The 20,394-nt window shown below is 37.8% G+C and overlaps 1 protein-coding gene across 1 annotated transcript in view; it reads left to right on the forward strand.

The window, feature by feature from the left end:
• The window catches only part of LOC138627214 (EGF-like repeat and discoidin I-like domain-containing protein 3), a 30,850-nt gene extending 14,427 nt beyond the window's left edge, over positions 1-16,423 (forward strand). The window contains exons 4-5 of the mRNA XM_069709409.1: positions 5,037-5,192; positions 13,263-16,423. Coding sequence (XP_069565510.1) covers positions 5,037-5,192; positions 13,263-13,412 — 306 coding nt within the window. The 3' untranslated portion in view covers positions 13,413-16,423. The remainder of the gene's footprint in view (positions 1-5,036; positions 5,193-13,262) is intronic.
• Positions 16,424-20,394: the final 3,971 nt, after the last annotated feature.

Here is a 20,394-nt window from a genome sequence, read left to right on the forward strand (position 1 = left end):
AAACTGTTTCTTGGGGAGCCACTTAACATGTTTAGTACTACCTCATGCCATAGGTTGCCTGAAGGTGTGAAGGTGTACTTTCTCAAAATATTTAGATTTTACCCCAAGCAAGCTGTTAGCGAAGACACTTACCTTGCTTTTTTTGTTACATTTTGACCTGCAGCTATCTATGATCAGCATTTAAATTTTACATTTTAATAAGTGATTAGCGTTCTTTGTCTGACAGGCTGAGTTGGTGAGGGGCTACAGGCTGTTTGTTTGCTGCAGTAATGAACAAAATACACAACATTAATGAACACAGGTTTCAGTCTAACTTAATTGAGTCAATGTAACTGCTTGGTAAGGCCATAACTGCACCCTATATAGATTTTCATTTAAATGTTTAGGGTACTGGGACAGAAAAATACTTGTCACATAATGTTTTATATGCTCGGCGGGACTCAGATCACTGGTTCCTCCTTGCGGAATTGACTCGTGTGTGCAGTGGCACATATTTTAAAGTCAGAAAGGTATCATGACACAAACAGTTTTTTCTTTGCTCTCAGTGGAGAAGTGCTGCACTCAGTCAGCCATCTATCTAGAAATGGTCTGCCTGCTGCCTCATCCCTCGTTTTTTTTTCTTTAGTAATTTGAGGTGAGCTTTTAAGGGGCGTTTATTGAGACGGTGGGTTTGCAGCAGCACATAATAGCGTAGTTTGTCATGTGGCATGTAATATCACGTCCAAAGAGCAGGCAGATCTGATACCTCGTGGAAAACCTCATGCAAATTGGTTGCAGTTGGGTCACTTCTCCTCTGGCACAAAACACACTGAAGCTCCTGTAACGGCTCCCTCATTTTCCTCCATGTTCACCAACAACGCTGTTGGGCATCGCAGTGGTTTTAATGTCCTATCTGTTTACTCTGTACAGTGTGAATGAATCTCACAAAAATACATGGTGACATTAGATGATTATTTGTATAATGTATCACTACAGAAACACATTAAACAGCTATTGAAAAACATTTACCAGTGCCATTACAGTTGTTGTAGATAACTACATGAGTAAACATGAGTCGAACATAAGTTTCAAAGAAATTACGAATTGAAAGAAATGACGAGGGATGTCACACAAACTGATAGTTTGGTACCATGTCAATACCAAATGTGTTCTTTTTTCACCGTGATATCAAAATTGTTATGGAGAAATGGAGATTTTAGATGGTATTGTTACAGACTACCAACATTTTGCTATCGTGAAAACATCGTGACATTGGATGGCTATTTTTTAAATGTATATCTCTAGAAAAACTTTTTTTTTTTAAATCCTGGGAGAAATATTCCAGTCCCTACCGTAGTCACAGCAGTCTAATGATCAGGTTTTTAATGTGTTTGGTCTGTTGTGGGCGTTCTCGTCTTTAGCACGTGTGCTCTTTGTTTAAAGCTTTTGGTACTCCATTCTACTCTATTCTGTTCATTAGGAGGTAGAATTGTTTTTGCTCAGACATCCCAGTAATATAGAAAACCCACAATACTGTGAGTCCCAAGCACCGTGAAACTGCTCAAAAACATGAGCCTAGACGAGTTAAAAAGAAGATCATTTAAAGTAATGATGCGAAAGTGACTTTGATATCTCCGGTGTGCTTGTACGCCATGTGGAAATGTGCACAATTGACTGTCAGTATACTTGATACATGGAATTACAGTTCTTACTCGTTCTTAATTATGTTACACGTTTAATTTCCTCTGTGTAAACCTGAACTTAACATTCCCAGCATGATTTTATCTCTGCATGGTCCAGGTCTTCAGAAGAGCCTTTACCAGACCTGGTGCCGGGTTAGCATACTAATGACTCTGTGCTGTGGTGGCATGGCACAGGATTCATGATTAAGTAAACAGACCTGTTTATCAAGACTGTGTCTTGTTTAGACACTCGTTTAGAGAAGTCTCTAAATAAGGTTGTTGTGCTGTTTGTACATACTCCTACTATAGCTTTAATGATAGCTGTCTTGTCGTGAGGTTGACTGCCCTCCCATTCCCCCTCTGTCAGTTGCGAGCCCACAATTCAGAAATATACAGAAAATACGCATCTCACACACAGATATGAACACATCTCCCGAAAGCTGTGAAGATTAAATGAGTCTTCATTACATACAGCACAGCTGGAAGGAGTATGATAGCAGGTTCCTATGTATGCATGTCATGTATTCATAGAGTAGTAAACTGGGCCTCGTTTGGCTCCTTATAAAGCTGCCTCTCACTGCATTAATCTCTTTATCCTGCAATGGCAGAGCCACTTCAAATAGGAACATGAAATTTACAAACCAACTCCTGTCTTAATGAGCAGGAGGGATAAGTGTTTGTCTGGCAGAAGTGCACAAACTTCACCCCTTCAAACGCAGCTATCAAAGTAAGGTACAAACAAGTAATTGACCCTGACTCCCTTTTGGATGTGTAGCTGGATTTTTGGAAAAACTAGGAGCTTAGCTGTATGAATCTTATCCTCTAATCTCAGACACAGTGAGCAAAATCCTAAAATTGATTTTTGTGTTTAATTTTTTTGGAACATCTAAACCACAAGCATTCAGAGATTGCTACAAAGACTTCACACACTCCTAGTTTGGCTGGGTTAAAAGCTCATGGAGGAGGAAACGCGGGTTAGAGTGTGATGGGGAGCAAGAACAGAAAGTGGGGGCTGATGGAGAGGCCCTGCTTTAACAAGCTTATCTCGCACCCTAATTCGGTTTGGGCCATCAAAGTGTTGAGAGCAGGCGTCGCTGGGGGCGGGCGTATTTTTTGACCGCTACCTGTGACAGCAATTACAGGTTCCCCTTCAAGCATGCCTTTGTTTTGGTGGCAGACTTGACTGCTTGGGTAGAACGAGATTACCTCAATGTTCTGCAACTGGAGCATAATCAAAGCCTCACAATGCGAGGTGTCATGCCCCTCTGAGTCAACCAAGCAGCTCCTGCCACCATTTTTACGTGGCCCCTTTATTCAGGGGGTTTGTTGTGACGTTATTGTCATTATAACAAAGTTGTTGTTTGAAGTTATTCATATGCATCACAGGAAAATATTCTGCTCTGCATTCAGAAACAGCAATGATCACTGCATTTCACAAAAATGGAGGCATAGGCAGAAATAATTTGAAGGCAAAACTTCATGAATAGCGTATTCACAACAAATGAAGCATGCATACTGTGCAGCATCTGCATAATTGCATACCTGTAAACACTGCACTGTTAAGAGGGAAATTAAGTCTGCATGCAAAGTTTTGTCCTACTTCTATTGACAAATGCAGAGCTGAGAGTTTATCCACGTGGATGCCTTTTAGAAAGTGAAGAGTTCGCTTTTCAGTGGTGAGGGCATGGCTTTGTCTACGTGTGTAAGGACTAAGGTCTAGTATGGCTGCTCATGTGCACAGCAGGATGTCAGCATTTAAGAAGGACTCTATAATACCCAGGGAGAAGTCCTCAATCTGAAAGTAGCTTGGAGAGAAGAAAAGCCCTCAAGCATTGCTGAAACCTTATAAGAGATGAAAACTCCAGAGCGATCTCATTGACATCACCACTTTGTAAAAAAAAAAAAAAAAAAAAAAGTCATTTTAGGGTTTGCAACATATTTCAGTCAACAAAGAGTTGTGCAGTGTACCATGGCGCACTGCAGTGCTCTGCAATGTCTCAGGACCAGCAGGTGGAGTGACAATGGAGCCTTACCTCGTGCTTTAGTTTGTTTCCTTATTTGTTTAATCTATGAGGGGCCCTATTTTGTTTTGTCAGAGCCGTGTGACACAGTATATGTAGGCTCGTGACCAGGCCAATTAGTGTGATGTATGGTTGTCTCAGTGTTGTGTACAGCGTATTCAGCAAAATAAATAAATCTGCGTGCTTCTGCCCCTCTCAGGTTCTGTGCTTCAAAATTTTGCCACTATCTATTTTGCAGCAAAATGCTGAGTCAAATCCTGTTTTTCATCTTGCATTGACAGCAAATTGGTACTGCATTGATATACGTGATTAGTAAAACAGTTTTACAGTGACGTTAAGATATTACTATCTCCAGGCAATGCTGTTATTTACTGTTTATATTTCTGCATTATTACAAAATGACATACTTCTTTAAAGAAATTGGGTCACATGGGAAGTTATGGAAATGTCACACTTTTAATTTATCATATGTTTGATATGTAGAAGTATTAAATGCATGTGGTTGCCTTCAAAAACAACAATAAAGCTTGTGTATAATGTGATACAGAGAAGTGAAGTTCCCACTATGTTGAATGAGCTTTAACATTACTCACCCGCTGCTTTATACTTATGAAAGATCAGTGAGAGTGATTCATTTCATAATACTACTGTACCCTTGAGCTTTATAATATGAATTGTGTTTTTGCACTGCAGTGTATTGCCTATGTTAGTAGATAATGTCTTTCACCTAAATTCTGCTTTAGATGGTTCACATACAATTTTTGACATAACACAATGGAAAGCTTTCACTTATAAAAAAAAAAAAAAAAAGCTTAACCCTTTTTAAACATAACTGCAGAATATACTGTCCTTGGAGCAGCGTGAGCCAAGTTTTCCTGTTTCTGCATTTTGAGGCTCAATTTAACTTTATTTTAGTATCAACTCAACAGTGTTGAGTACTTTCCTAAATAATAAAAGCATAATTGCACACTAAAATGTGTAAAAGTAACAGTTTGTGTATTTACTGCCTGGAACCCATGCGCAGTAAATTCTTTGCAATAAATGAGATCCTGTTAAAAATTAACCCAAATGGAGCCGTGCGGGTCTCAGAAGCTGCTGCAGCAGATAATTTCTGTTTTGCTGAGGCGAGGTTGTGGACTTAGCCTTGCTGTTCAATATTCTGTGAATAATTGAAACTGACTTGACTTGCATTCAGTGTCTTTATTCACTAAATCCTCTTTTTTTAAGATGCTGACTACATTGTGAAAATTGATCATGTCTGACACTTTTTGTTTCTTCAGCACTGAAATGTATTGTTCTCCTGTTTGTCTCCCCTTCTCTCTGCACTTTCTCCTGTGGCCTTTGCCTCTCTCAGGTGGACTTGCTTGTTCCAACCAAGGTCACAGGTATCATCACCCAGGGAGCTAAAGATTTTGGCCATGTCCAGTTTGTTGGCTCTTACAAAGTTGCTTACAGTAATGATGGAGAGCGGTGGAGTGTATATCAAGATGAGAAACAGGGGAAAGACAAGGTAAGTTGCTTTCACAATACATGATATATAATATATGACTTTGATCAAACACAAGTCTATGAGGTTTAATCTTTATCTTTCTACATATTAATAACAAGACTGTGTTTCTAGAAATACCTTTTTACTGTAAATGGTAAAACAACCATTGACAAATACTGTGGAATCATATTCCTGTATGTACTGTTGAATTATATGCCACACCACCGAGGAAAAGTGCATTCTGGGTAAACAGCTTGAACAGAAAAATGCACAGGAAACACCTGAAGCAGACAAAAAAAGCAAAGGAACAAACTGAATGTACAAATTTCATTTCTGGGAGCTGTCTGTTTCTCCTTCCACTTCCCTTTAGCATCTTCTTATCTGTGGCTCAAACTGAGCTTGCCTGGTCTGTCCTATTGCCTCTCCTCTGGTTTGGGATCAGATAAGACCATGCTGTCAACCTGGCCTGGTCAGTGCTATGCTGAAAATCTTGTTTACAGCCCTTCAACACAGTACAAATGTCCATTCCAATCGCCCACGACAAGAAGAGCGGAGCTGCAGCAGCCTCTCTGCTGATAGCACGAGAGCTGCAGGCACAAGGCTACAGCTAAAACTGAAGCCTCTTGTCTTTTAGATGCTGGTGGCAAGAGAAGTAGTGTTTACGTTTCTCTCTTGCTGTGTTGTTGAAAGATAAGCACTGCTTCTTCTTCTTATTCATGTAATGCTGATGTGTTGACGATGGAAATCAAGAAGCCAAATACCCTTGGATCATGAAATAACTTGAAGGGATGAGCATTGCTTGCGCTAACATACGATTTTATTCGTCTTGCCTTTAATTGTTGATTTGTGGACCACGACTGTTCATAGTTGTGGTAGACTGACGATATGCTAGCGTTACCTGGCACGGTTGTTTTTATTCATCTGGCTGAGTTTGTCACTCTTGTACTGCAATTGGTGCCAAGTAATATCTACAACAGCTTGTTAAACGGAATTGTGTCACTGGCGTCAGTCTTTTCATTGTGAATCACCTGGTTATTGCGTAGAGAAAGTATTGAGTCATACTTCTCGCAGTCCCTACGTTCCCTGAAGGAGTAAGGTCAGGTCCTCAGTCATTTTTGTTATGCTGTCACTCATTATTCCACTCCCCTCTCAGCTGACGCCATGCCACCACGCCAGAACCTGGCTAAAAGTCTGGAACTGAACTTATACGATCTGAAGGTGAAAAAAAGATTTGAAAGTGAAAAAAAGATCCAAAACTGCAATAAAATACGATCTGAATCTAGTAGCATAAAAGCTACAGCTGAAAAAAATAAGCACCAAAATTCATAAGGAAATTACAATTTTAGATAAATACGTACAAAATTATATTCAAGTTAAAAAAAAAAAAAAAATGTTCTTCCACAAATCCTTTTAGTTTAAATACATTTTTGTATTTTGAAAAGTTAAAGATCAAATCTTGAACTTTCATTTTAGTTTTTCATTTACTTATTTTTTTTTTCAAATTAACGAAACTTTTGGCCCCAATCTGGCTCCATACATAAATATATCACTGAAGATGAAGTTTTTTTTTTTTTTTTTTTTTTTTTTATGAAACAAAGTTCAGCTCTTTTCATGTGGAAATGTTTCCATTCAATTGAAAGACCTTTAGTGGTTAATTATATGTCAGAATGACCAAGTGGAAAAGTTTGCAAAGATAATTAAAACCTTAGTGCTTATAAGATATTCAGGTAAAGGGAGAACATCTTCATGCTTGAATGAAAAAAAAATGGTGTGCCTCAGCAACCTCTCATGAGGTTAAACAAGCACGCAAACTGGTAACCACTGAAAGCTAGTGGTAGCTTAGATGCATAGTGTTTGATTAATAACTGCAGACTGATAGACTTTGTTAGATTCACTCTCAGTACTGTCACACCTTCATTAATTTATAAAAATTTCTTACACCCATTTAGATCACAATTATACAATATGAAAGCATTGGTAGATTGTTATATAATGGCTTTGAATCCTTTGGTTATAAATTTGCCGTCATGCTTATTTCATAGGTCAACTGCTGTCCATGCCCTGCAGTCTGTGGCACATAAAAGCCTCACCTATGATTTTCTGTCTTTCTCATCAAAACTGATTCTGAGCAGTTTGTAGAGGTTATTTGGTAACTTCAACTGCCATCACAAAATAGGATTTTCTTACAGAATGGCTTTTATTTAGTTTGGCTCAGTGTAATAGATCTAAAGCAGCACTTTATTAAGGCAAATAACCGCCCTTAGTTCATGCCCTTATCCTTGTTGCGGATCCAGTGAAGCTGCTGGTGCCTAGAAATATTTTTTCCATTCGTACAGTTCAAATGTGTTGCTTGAGGAGTTTATAACACCCATGATGATCTTTGGATAGGGGCCAATGCATGCTCAGCATGATTTCCACTCAAGCAATCTCTATACCGAGCACTGGATGCCTTCTGAAGGCCTGGTAAACATCATCTGAGATTGCAACGGGAGGGAGAGAAAAGTACAAGTGAAATCTCAGGAACCTACTATGTTTATTTTTTAATTTCATTTTCGCAAAAAAAATAACTTAGTGGAGCACAACACTTTTCTCAATGCAACAGTTTTTTCAATCCATTTCCAAAACCATCTATATTCTACCCTCTGTTTTTACTGCTGTATAGTTCAGAGCAGAACCAAGGATAGGCAGTCAATCTTAGTATGTGTGCTCTGTATTAGAGGGCAGGCATGTTTAGCAAGACTTCTGTGAATGTCAATCAGTTTGTCCCCAGACGAAGCCAAGTGGCTGTTCAGATGTATGATCCTTCAAGGTGTTTTCCCCCTTCAGTCGGGTGAAGCAGCCATTGATGCTAGAGGACACATTTGGCTGTTGGACTCCCGAGGCTCCTCCTGCCACACCACAATGCTTGACTTGGCAGGGATATACTGTGAAAGTGTGTGTGTGTGTGTGTGTGTGTGTGTGTGTGTGTGTGTGTGTGTGTGTGTGTGTGTGTGTGTGTGTGTGTGTGTGTGTGTGTGTCTCTCTCTGGGTGTCTGGTTCGAACAGTAGTATAGGCTTGTAAGTATTCTCCTCAGCTCCCCCCTCCAGCTCCTGTGTGGCACAGGCTGCAGGCAGTTAGATCTAGATTGAGCGAGGAGCCTCCGTCAGAATACAGATGTTGTCAAAGCAGCGCGCGCGAGCACACGCACACGCACAACAGTATCCCTCTATAAAATTGTAGTTGTGCACTACTGCTCTTTCATGGGTGTCAATATTTATATAGTCCGCTGATGAGGGCAATCAAGCACAAAAGTAATTGATTAATGGTTAATAGTGTTTCAGTCAGGTGACATGGGGTTAATTAGTCATTAGAGCATTCAATTCCCTCCAGGTCATAGGGTAACTGAATGATAGATAGCTATAAATGCAATAATTTTAAGATTAACCACTAACAGTCATATTTGTTGAACAGAATATTAGTTGTGAGCCTCAATGCACCTCAGGATCAAAAGGACACATTACTAGATAACATATTGTCGACCTCTAAGAAGAAGTAGTCTTGTTGTGCATTTCAGGTTGATTGAGTGTAACTGCCTCTTTAAAGCTGGCGGACCACTCTTGACCTTTCAATGAAGTCGTAGCTGAGGTTTCCTGGTATTACCTCAGATGGCTCAGGCAACGTCAGGGCAGAGAGCAAAGAGATCTCAGCGACCTGATCCCTTGACCTGTGCAGCAGCTTTAAATAATGGAGTATGGGCCGTGTTGTAGCTCCAGAGGCACACAAGGCTTTTAGTAATGCGAACTTCTGACTCTAACAGCCTGGACAATCAATAGTTAAGAGCAGAGTGCGTCAGTCTGAAGACACTTAGAGACATGTTGGATTATCTACTTCCCGGCGGTGAAGTGGGACATAACTAGTTCCCACATATTTGACAAAATTTCCAATCTTAAAGATGTAATAAATGTAAAAAAAACACCACTTGGCTGGATGTTTTCTCCAGAACAGTTTTGCCTGAACAATAATAGTTCATGGTAAAACACTGCCGCATTTCTGTATTTCCGTTAACCGTAGCACAAATATTACCAGATGGTTCCACCTGTCAGTTCCCAGTCTCTCATCCTCTGTTGTTCTGATGCTGCTGCCATTGGGTAGGCTAACCCAACAGACAGCAGGTTAGGTACAAATTTTTCCACGTAGTGTACCGAGAGATTCCCAGAGTTAATAGATAATGCCTTGCATGCATGCTTTCTTTACTGGACTACTGCATTGTGCTATCATGTAACCCGGGTGTCATATGACAGTCACAGCAACACTCCTGCAGATGACATATTTCAGACTTCCCACGGTCAAACGTTGTCATTCTAAGAGACTATAAAGGGAGGTGAAAAGAGTCCACACAGAATGGTTTAGAAATGTTATGCCCTGCGGTGACTTTCTTCAGTCAACACTTCTTATATCATCAATTATCAATGTAAGCAATATGCAACTGAGACACACTATCAACATGTCGTTTTATGTTGAAATGTTATGCAGTGTACACGCCGGAGAACTGTTCAACGAAGCGGGTTGACCATAACCCAGGATATGTCTTCGTTATCTGGCTTAACTAATCTTAACAAACGTAATCTTTCTATGCGGTCACACAGAGGTGAATATCAAATCTCTTTATTAATCCAGGGTTTCCCAATCCAGCTATAAGTGTGTTCACATTAAAGGGGCAGGGTTTGCCGTATCTGACCAATCACAGATAGGGACAAGTGTGCTGCCAGCACAGCGGCATATTTTACAAATGAAACGCAAACTGTAATCTTAGACAAATGTGACAAAAAATGTAACATGGCTAAAAGCAGTGCAGCTGCAGCTGCCAAATTAGTACTGGGGAATTTAAGCGTAGGTAATCTCGAAATATACCTGATCTGAAACCACATGGTGTGTTGTTGTTTGTGCTGGTCATGTACTGGACTGTCGGTAACAAAGACCATAATGTACCATATGGTAGTTTAGAAATACACCTGGTACCAGAACACAGGTCCAAACTATTGCATTTGTACTCTCTTGTCCAGCATCTTATTTTTTCATTTTTGCTAATTGAAAGAAAAACACAAACTGGCGAGACGGAAACAGAGTTTAGAAGAAAAAAAAAAGTAATTTAAAATTCTACTTGAAATTCAGTTGGGCTTCTCCTTTGCAATGTTGAATTGCCAGAGGCTGTCTAAAAATGCGTCCACATTACTGTATAACATTTGTCACCCGAAACTCATCAGAGTTGGTTATCTAAAATATATTGACAATAACTTGCTGATTTTTCTGGTCTCATTCAGAGGTGTATGTTTCTTTTCACATTGTTCTAAGAAACCGAAATATTATTACATTCAGATATAGATATAAAAACAATAAGAATGTGATTGACTCGGATAGCAATTAAGTGAAAATATTGTTTATTGAAGTACAGAATAACAGGGTATGGAAACTCAAAATATGTTAAACACTTTGAGATTATAAATATATATGGTAAAAAGCATATAGATATATATAGAATAAAGAAAAAAATGGGTCTGACAAAGAGCAGAATGCCATTTGATGTAGCGTTGTTTGCTTGTCTGCAGATACTAACATTGTCTGACTACAGTCTAACCTCTGTGCTACAATATAGATGAGAAAGACAGGGGAGAAAATAGGTTTTCCTGCAGCAGGAAAATGATGAAAAAGAACGTAGAATGAATATGTGACCTACAATCGTTTGTATCCCACAAGTCAAATAAGGAAAGTAATGAAAGAGTACAGCTGTCACATTATTTCAGCCTCAGCTCTCAGTAAGAGTAAATCTCAAAAGCCCTCAAAACGACAGAACTAAACACACTGAATAAATATTTACACAAACATAGCCTTATTAATGGCAACATACACATATTCTTGGAAGAGAAGGAAGAGATGTGATAGATTGCCACATCATTGTATATTGATGTGGGACAATTACGTCTTAGGCGTCCATCTGCTACTTGATGACCAAATGGTCCATGAGAGAATCTGATGTCTGTAAACAATGTTTCATACTACAGCTGTTGGTAGAATCTGAGCAGTATAAAATACTTAGAGACCTGTACACTCGTGTGCTTCATTGAGATTATTTTTACAAAAAAATTAGATTGAAGAGTGTCAGTAGGAATGAAAGGATGAAATTAAATTTTCTCTTACAATGTGTCAGGTTTTCATGAGCACCAACATCAAGCTAAATAACACCTACAGAAGCTGTCACACCCTTCTAAAGATTGCGTTGCACTCTCAATATCAGATTTAGTTTTTATATCGTACTGTCTTAAATTGAGTTGAAGTACTTAGACCTAATTTAAATACCAGTTTATATATTCAAAGTTGCACTTCCGTCCTGCCAACTGGTTTTTGTATGAATATGTAATTCACTTATTTTACTTTGATTAAGCAGTTATTTATATTGCCACTATATCTATAAATTAGAAATCACACTGGCAGAGGATGTTGAGATAATACCTAATACTGATACTTGAATGATACTTAAAACTTAAATCTTAAAGTTTCTTCTCTGTCCTTAGGATACACTGTACAGTCTGTTGTTCAACCATGCAAACTACTTTCCTCCAAAATTATCCGTCCTTGTTTGTCTGTTGAAAGCGAATTAGTTGAAAATTTACTCCAAACAAAATGTAAATCCCCATTTTCAGCTCTTGCTTGGATTCAGCCCACTGATTTTTTCATTCCACACAACACTGAGTCCCATTACATCCCAATTACGCAAGCATAATCATATCTGTTTAATTGAAATGATCATATCCTTTGATGATGCACTCTGTCGATACATTTCTTCCTAATGTACCTATTTCTAACTGTCTATGAAGCACACACCAAGGCTTCTGATATTAAACAACAGAGCATGTGTCCCATCGTGACAATTATACTTGTTTGATGTGGTCAACCATTCAATTGTTGTTTCAGGGTTCATCTAATGGCTCTGAAATGTCATTGAACTGATATGGAAGTGGTGCTTATACTGACATAGATTGGAAATACAAATGTATTGGGAGTTTTCCTTCCCACTGTTGGAGGTTTTATCTCTGTTTAAGGGAAGTTTCCCTTGCAGCTGTTGCTCATGTGAAAATTGTTGAATTGCTGGGTTGTTCTCTATATTTTGTCATTCTGCAGTATGGACTTTACCATATGAAGTGCCTTGAGGTTACTTGTGTTATGATTTGGTGCCATACAAATAAAACTGAATTTTATTTTTAGTAATTTTTGTGAAAATGCGACAGTGTCCATATGACAAGTGTATGTATGCAGTTGCGTTGGTCCAGGATGCATATTAGGCCATAGCACAACATGTCACAAGTTTTATGGAGCGACTACTGGAGAAACTTTTATAGCTTTTCTTTTATAGCAACTTTCCTGGCATCCGTCAAAGCCTGTATTTTATTACTAGGGTGAAAAAATGTGAGAAGATGTGTAGCAAAACTGAAGGAAAACAAGACCAACAAGCTTAAGGTGCATGTTATGAACACCAGTCAGTGAGCAGGAGAAACAGCAGCTGATGTTTGTCGCTAATTGTGAAGGTGGTACTTTAGCTGTGCCACTTCAACAATGCACAATTTTCCCCAGGGGGAAACTGCTGATGTGCTCACATATGTGGCACATAAAAGAGAAGTATCAAGAATAGAACTGAGTTCGGGGAATGCTCTTTTACTGGCAGTGTGTGAATTGAAGGTCTGATTGGCTGCGCTTCAGTACCTGCTCAGGAATGAATTTTTCAAGGTAACAGTCTGGTGAAATCAAGAAAGAAATGCACCAAGAACGTTCTGCACCAGTCTCCCGATAAAAAGCCATCAGATTGTTTTTTTTGTGGTTTTTCACTCAAGATCTTTTGCCACAAGAAGTTGATCGATAACGGATGTGGTTACAATTCCTGGAGTCCTAAAGCCCTTAAGGACTCAAAGAAAGCATTAAAAGAATATTTTCAGATGAACATGTTCCAAGATGGTTGATTTTTGTAGGGAAAACAGTCAAATAGACATTTTCAGGTTGTGTTCTGTGATAGAAAAATCCACTGAATAATTAATCATCCCTCCATGCTGCCATTTCTACAGGTATTCCAGGGGAACTTTGACAACGACACGCACAGAAAGAACGTGATAGATCCACCCATCTACGCTCGGCTCATTCGGATCCTTCCCTGGTCATGGTACGGCAGGATCACTTTGCGTGTAGAAATACTCGGATGCACAGAGGAAGAGTGAAGCCCTTTCCTCCATCTTTATTGCCATCGTCCCCTGTCCCTTGGCATACTGGAGTAACTCGGCAGTACTTCAGTAATAAACTGTGCAACCTGTAAAAAGAAATCAATTTCCAATGGATTTTTCAAGAATAAGTGTTTGGTTGTGGTGGGTTGCTGTTTGTTCTTTTGTACAATGATTTAAAACCTGCCCCTGTCCCACTTCTGTCTTTTAGTTTCCTATTCAAAGCGTAATCTTTGTCTTTTTATTCTTCTCAAGATTTGCCATCCTGTTTGGAATTAACTTCTATAAAATATATGGGCAGGTTGGGATTGGGGGGTCAGAGCGGGGGTCTCACTGTGGTTTTAACTTGTTGCCATGGAAGCTATTGTACAGTGTCACTTTTTAACAAAGATGTGGAATCTGTCTGTCGTGCTTCATTGGACATGATTAACCTTCATACCATCACAAAACGGTCTAAAGTACCATGTAGAGATTACATGTTATCTCATTATTAAATATATTTTTACTTTGATTACTACACATCTTCAAGCCATGCTTTTATCCTAATGAACACTGGCATCGCTACATCAATCAAAACACTATTAATGCTCTTGTATTATATGTAAAAGACTAAGAAATTGCATGGTGCGTGAATTATAAATGTATATTATGACAAAATCATTTAAAACCTCCAGCCCTGAGAGCAAATGGCTTTGATTTAGGGACCTATTTTTATGTGCATTTTTAAATAGTTCTGAAACATTACAACACACTGCAAAAGCTTATTAAAAGATGACTGATATATGAGACAATAAACAAACACTGCAGGTAAAAGTGGTACTGCAGCACTGACACTGAGGCTCATAGGCTGTCTCTAGTTGAAATGTTTTAATGCTCTCATAAGGATTTTCCTCTTTTTTTATTTGTAACTATTTGATTATTAAGATATTTGGTATTATTGTTTGTGCTTGATATTTTTTTGTATTTATTTTTATTTTATTTTTGTCTCGGCTGTCAGGTTCATAAAATCAGTGTTTAATGTCCTTGTGTTGTCTTGGCGATCTAATTTGAACCAATTAAAAAGCTCAGGATAGATGTCACTCAATAACCCACAATGTATAATTTTTGGCTACCTATTTAAAGATGTATGTGTGTTATTATTTAAAGAAAATGTCAGAGGAGTGAAAGCAATTATTTAAATCAACCCTTTATGCACAAATCAAATTATGATTTCCTTTAATCCCTTTGATATGATAAATGATAACTTATTTTCAAAAAAGAGCAAATGTCCAAGATTACTAATATATTCATAGATGTCATTATCTCCAACCTAAAATAATGATGAACCAGTACAATACAGAGCTCTAAGTGGAAAGAGTCTTTATTTCAGGGGATTGAATCTTTATTATTTTACTGGATTAAAATAGTACAGTAATGAAGAGCTTGGGGCTATTTTCACATGATATGACAGCAGCTCTCTGCATTTTCAAGTAGTTGCAGGGTGCTACAAATATTTAAAACCATTAAGGATATGGGGGATAAAGATGCTGTTATGCCAATCATTTCAAAAAATTGTGTTTGTTTGTTTTAACAAACAAACAAAACAAATTCTGCAGGAAATGAACAGCGATGCTTGGCTGGTTAAATAAATGGAAGCAAACAAGTCCTGAGGTATTTTACCAGGATCAAACCTGTACAGCTTAAAAATAGGCATGGATTACTCTCGTGGTTCTTCTCTTGACTAGTTATTCTAAAGCTCCCGAGTGCTATAATAAAACCTGAAAGAAGCCACATCCACTTTTAGGCTTCATGTGTCACTTAGGATGTTACAGCGGTCAGTCCCCTAACAAACCAATTCATATTTTTGGAATTTATTTTCTCTGAGATTGCTGCACAGCCTGACAGAAAAATCAAGACATTTAACTAAAACCCTGTTTAATTTAATGCATCACCATTTCTCAGTAATTTTGACTGCCACTGATATCTTCATCTCTCTATATCTGAAAATTGAATGAATGAATGAAAATGTAAAATTGGAATCCAAAATTTGGGAATTTAATTCGACATCCAAAATGATGAAAAGCACAGCAAGAAAACATCAAGAAATGTGTTGCCATCCAAATATTGCATAGTAATATCTGTGTGCCAGGGCATTTTCTGCTGTCGTGCCAGCCACAAATGTTGTTATAGCTAACAAGTAACTGGATGAAGTCTGAAAACAACAACGTTTTTGATGATATGGATAACTGGAGCTGAGCGTAACCAGAAGTACTCTAATTCAGTAAATTACAATGTGATACGCAGTATATGATATAGCACACTATAAAGGCCCCGATGTGTCTCATTATGGGGATATATTAGAAAGGTTTACACATTTAAGTTACACTAAAAGACTTTGCTGTAAATTGCCAATATGTGAAAATTGTTATTGGTGTGAATCAGTGACTGTCACTGTATGTTCATGGACACATGATAAGGTTAAATAGATTATTTCTCACAGATTATTTGTCTTTCTACATTTCAAATCTTTAATTCTTAATTGCCAAATTGCTGTATCTTGGACAGCATCTGCTCTGATTGATCTTTGTAGTGAAGCTTCCTGTGAGCATTTATCACGGAGCAAGCCTGCTACAAAGCTTTGAGGAAGTCTGCATGATGTATGAGTTTGAACAGTAAAGTATAACAAAGATGTCCACAGGCACATTATGTTCTTGCATATCATAATAAGATCTACTAGCCTTTACTTTGAAGTCACCGTCAGTTGTCTTGTGCATTGTAAAACTTCATCTCACAGGTCCGAAAAGGGAGTGTAACGTGGAAACTCATACTGTCTTTGTATTTCTGCGTCAACTGTTCACATAATATTTCTTACCTCCTCAGTCTGAGTGTTAACCACTATCTAGAAAATGTACCTATAATAATGCTGTTTAGGTTTAAGCCTGCAGAGGAGAGTGAGAAACTGTGTACAGTCAAAAAAGACGTTGCTTCAAACGAAAGCTCTTTCAGTTTAACAAATAAAAAATATCTGTGAATATGGGGTGTTTCCTTTGTTTTCTTTACACGTCTGATGACTTATTTTGATATTCTGTATGAAACACTAAATCTTGATACAGGATGTTTTACTTAAGATTCTGGAGCTGTGATATCAGGTGCTCACAGCCTATACAAGCATTGCAAAGAGTAACATTGACAGATGGAAATTATTAATATTAACATTTGTTTTTGATGGTTATTCTTTTCTTTAATTTAATTCAATTTTATGTACAGTGAACCCTCGTTTTTCACGGGGGTTACGTTCCGAATAGAAACCGTGATAGGCGAAATCCGTGAAGTAGTAACCTTTATTTTACGATTGAAATAGATAGAACTGGACATTAAATATATCTACGTTACATATAGTCGTAATGTGATTTCAATGCACGATGCAAATCCGTGAAGCAGCGAGACCGTGAAAGGTGAACCGCGTTATAGCGAGGGTTCACTGTATATCTTTAGCATCTTAATTATTTTACTTTTAACTACCTTCCCCCACTGTTGTCATGAAGTTAATTACAGTCTTTGCAATGAACAAGCTCATTGTTGGCTATACTCACATGATGCACCCCAAAAAGGCTGACAGCCCAGTTTCACAATTAATAGCAAAGTGTAAAAACTACAAGTCACAGTTTCACAAAGGATTATATGCCGGACAATTTCCCACCTGGGACCAGTTACCGGCGGAGAATCCTGAAAGTTATTGGACCCCAAGCAAAGCTAACCAGCTGCAGGTAGCAGCATTTAAAATGGCTGTAATCGATGTAGTTATAATAATGAGAATCAAGTTACAAAGTGCCTTACAATAAAAACAAGTAATGCAATGAGAAAAGACCCAAAAACGTTTCATATAACGGGACAGAATAAAATAAATGGGTACAGCCAATACCAACAGCTAAGAATAAGCCATTCGATAAAAGTGTGAAAGGTGATATATTTAAAAGAGGAGAGTTTATCTGCCTGATATCTCAGGACAGGGAGTTCCATAGCAGAGGGGCCTGAACAGTAAAACCTGTTCCTTTGTGACAAGTTGTGATTTTAGCCCCATTACTAAGGCCTTACCGAAGAATCTCAGACAGCAATTGGGCTCATAAGGGTTTAACAACTCACTGACCATTCAAAGCTTCACAAACAAGCAGTAAAAGCTTAAAAACTAAATCTCACAGGAATCCAATGAAGGGCTACAAGGACTGGTGTAATATGATCACTTTTCTTAGTAAGAGTTAAAAGCCTGGCAGCAGCATTTTGTATCAACTTCAGTCTTTGAATTTTTTGCTTGCTGATACCAGAATGCAGCGCATTGCAGTAGTCAAGTCTAGATTCAATAAAAGCAAGGAAGACCTCTTCTAAATCTGCAGATGAGAGGCATGACCTGATCTTGGATAAATGTTGCAGCTTGGCAATGTAAAAATTACACCACCCCGGTCACCAGAGCATCAAAGGACAACTCAAAATCAAAAATAACACCAAGGTTGCGGGCCTCTTTACAAATATTATTTGATAGGAAGCCAGACAAGAGGAAAGATTATTGATGCTGTTAGTACTAGGGCTGGGGGGATTATTGTAATTACTTCTGATTTTGAATCATTCAAATGCAGTAAGTTATTAGACAGCAAGTTTTGTATTTCATCAGGGCAGGAAGACACGTCGTGGTTTTTAACATCAGTGATTGAAGCTGAGCACTGACTTTAATCATTCTTCCTTGGCCCCAAAAACAATTACTTCTGTTTTATCTTTGTTTAATTGAAGAAATTACATACATAGAAATTAAAATAAATTGTATGACTACACATGATTTTTCCCAGGGGTAGTATGTATATAGTGAACAGGAAAGGACCCAAAATAGTCCCCTGGGTGACCCCACAAGAAAGCAGAGCACAAGAGAAGGCATCTCCAAGCATCACAGAGAAGGACCGATTCAACAGATAGGAGATAAACCCATCACTGTCGTGATGCCATCATGATGCGATGTATATATATACCACCTTTACACCTTGTGCACTTATGGTCATAGCCTATTTAGATTTTCTTTGTTTGTCTTTATTGAGGTGTTCAAAAACTATTTTGTGTAATTATTTTATTCTCAAAAGTTACAAGGGAATGAGGTATGCTGGGAAATGCTAATTTCCTTCTACATTACATCACTCTTTGTCTATCTAACTGGCCTTCCCCAGCTGAAGAGCAGCCTCATCAGTGTGTTAACAAGGTTGCAGCCCGTCTTTGCAGGGAATCACTAGCAAACTGTACAACATATCACAGCTACTGTTTTACACCCTGGAGTGTTGTTTGCTGCCTATGTTTCTTAAGCAGGCCTTTTTCTTTTTTCTTTTTTTGGAGCAACAGTACACTGCAGCATAAAATGATTGTGGTTGGCCCTTGTGACAGTATTTTATGGGCCTCTCCCCTAATCCCAAAAGCCCATCACACATGACAGATCACAAACTGATTTGTATTTGTATTTATATTTCCCAGCATAACTTCTTCTTTCGTAAGTTTTGAGAATAAAGCAACCAAATTGAATAGATCTAAGTAAGGGGTGCAAACAATATCTATTTTTAATAAAACATGCATTTTTTTTTTTTTTTTGAACATTTGAATAAAGAGTGTATCAGTTTGTCAGTGCAGGAGCAGGTAATTGGCTTGTAAATTTGCTGAATGAAGCTACTTGGCAATTAAAGGCTTCTTTGGGAAAAAAAAATGCAATTAAGTGAGATAGTCCTTTCCATTAAAGTGGGATCACTTAAGATTCTACAGTTAAAGTGTGAGTGACCACTTTTTTTGTGGTCTTTGAGGAGGATTGTTCACTCTGAAATGGATAGTTCCTATGGGGTATTGTATTTGCATCAAATCAATACAGAACGCAAGGTAGACACAGATTTTCTGTCTAACAAAGGATTTGCTAACATTGTGGATGCAAGTAAGCTACTCATTTTCTCCCTGTTAAGATAAGTTGCCACAGTATTTTCCTCCAAATGTAAGGATGTAAATTAGTAAAGCACAATTTGTTTGTTTGTTTAATTCCTTGCGTTTGTTAGATTTGATGCTCATTAGTACAACTTGCTGTACAGAACTGTTAATACATTATTAAAAGTATCAATGTGCAAATGTTTTTATTGGAATCACTATAGCTTGCAGAACAAAATAATACATATTAAGTTAATATTATATTGCTTAATAGGCTACCAATATGTGTAATAATATAAATATAAATCTGTTACTGCTCACATGACAAGTACAGCTCATTTAACTGGCCAGGATATTTCTTATCGATTTATTACTGTAATTTTCACATCATACATTTATAATTCCTTGCACATCACTCCTCTGTCCTCTCAACAGTTCAGATTATTTCCTCTTATTTCAAGAAGCTGTAGTTTTAAGAAGCTCTCAGTGTAATATAGCAACCATACATTGTTTGCTATCTTAATTTAAGCAGATGTATAGCTGTTTGGACTTCTCTCTGTTTCCTGACCTTTAATTCCCATTTCAGTTTTCAGTCCCACTTCTTTTATCTTCTCTCAAGCAAGGATCATAATTCTATAACTGTAATGAAAAGTTACATTTATTCTGGTGACCCACTAATTATTATTAGATTTGCAAACTGATTAAATGAGTCGACAGATTACAGCATCACTGAACTGTGTACACAGCTAAGATGGAAAGATTCTATTTTACAAAAGGCCTTATGTGGAGAAAAACAACAATTTAATTTCACCAAAATATAATAATAACCATCATCATCTTCATCATTATAACAAAAAACTGACCATTTGATAGGGCTTAAGGATAGCCATAGGTACTTGTATGAGAGAGAAACTGTTCATTTTGAAGTGGGTTAAATTGTAAGACACACTGTTTATGTACATTTATATTGTCTAAAGTAAAATAATAAGCCAATGTAATGTGTAAAAATACACATTTAGGCTTATGCTAATAGCACTCAGTAAATACTGACTAGAGAGATTGGTGG

Source organism: Brachyistius frenatus, unplaced genomic scaffold (assembly GCF_029030835.1).
Source record: "Brachyistius frenatus isolate BFR_SWC_R1_liver_20210118 unplaced genomic scaffold, ASM2903083v1 Contig_83, whole genome shotgun sequence".
Classification (NCBI taxonomy): domain Eukaryota; kingdom Metazoa; phylum Chordata; class Actinopteri; family Embiotocidae; genus Brachyistius; species Brachyistius frenatus.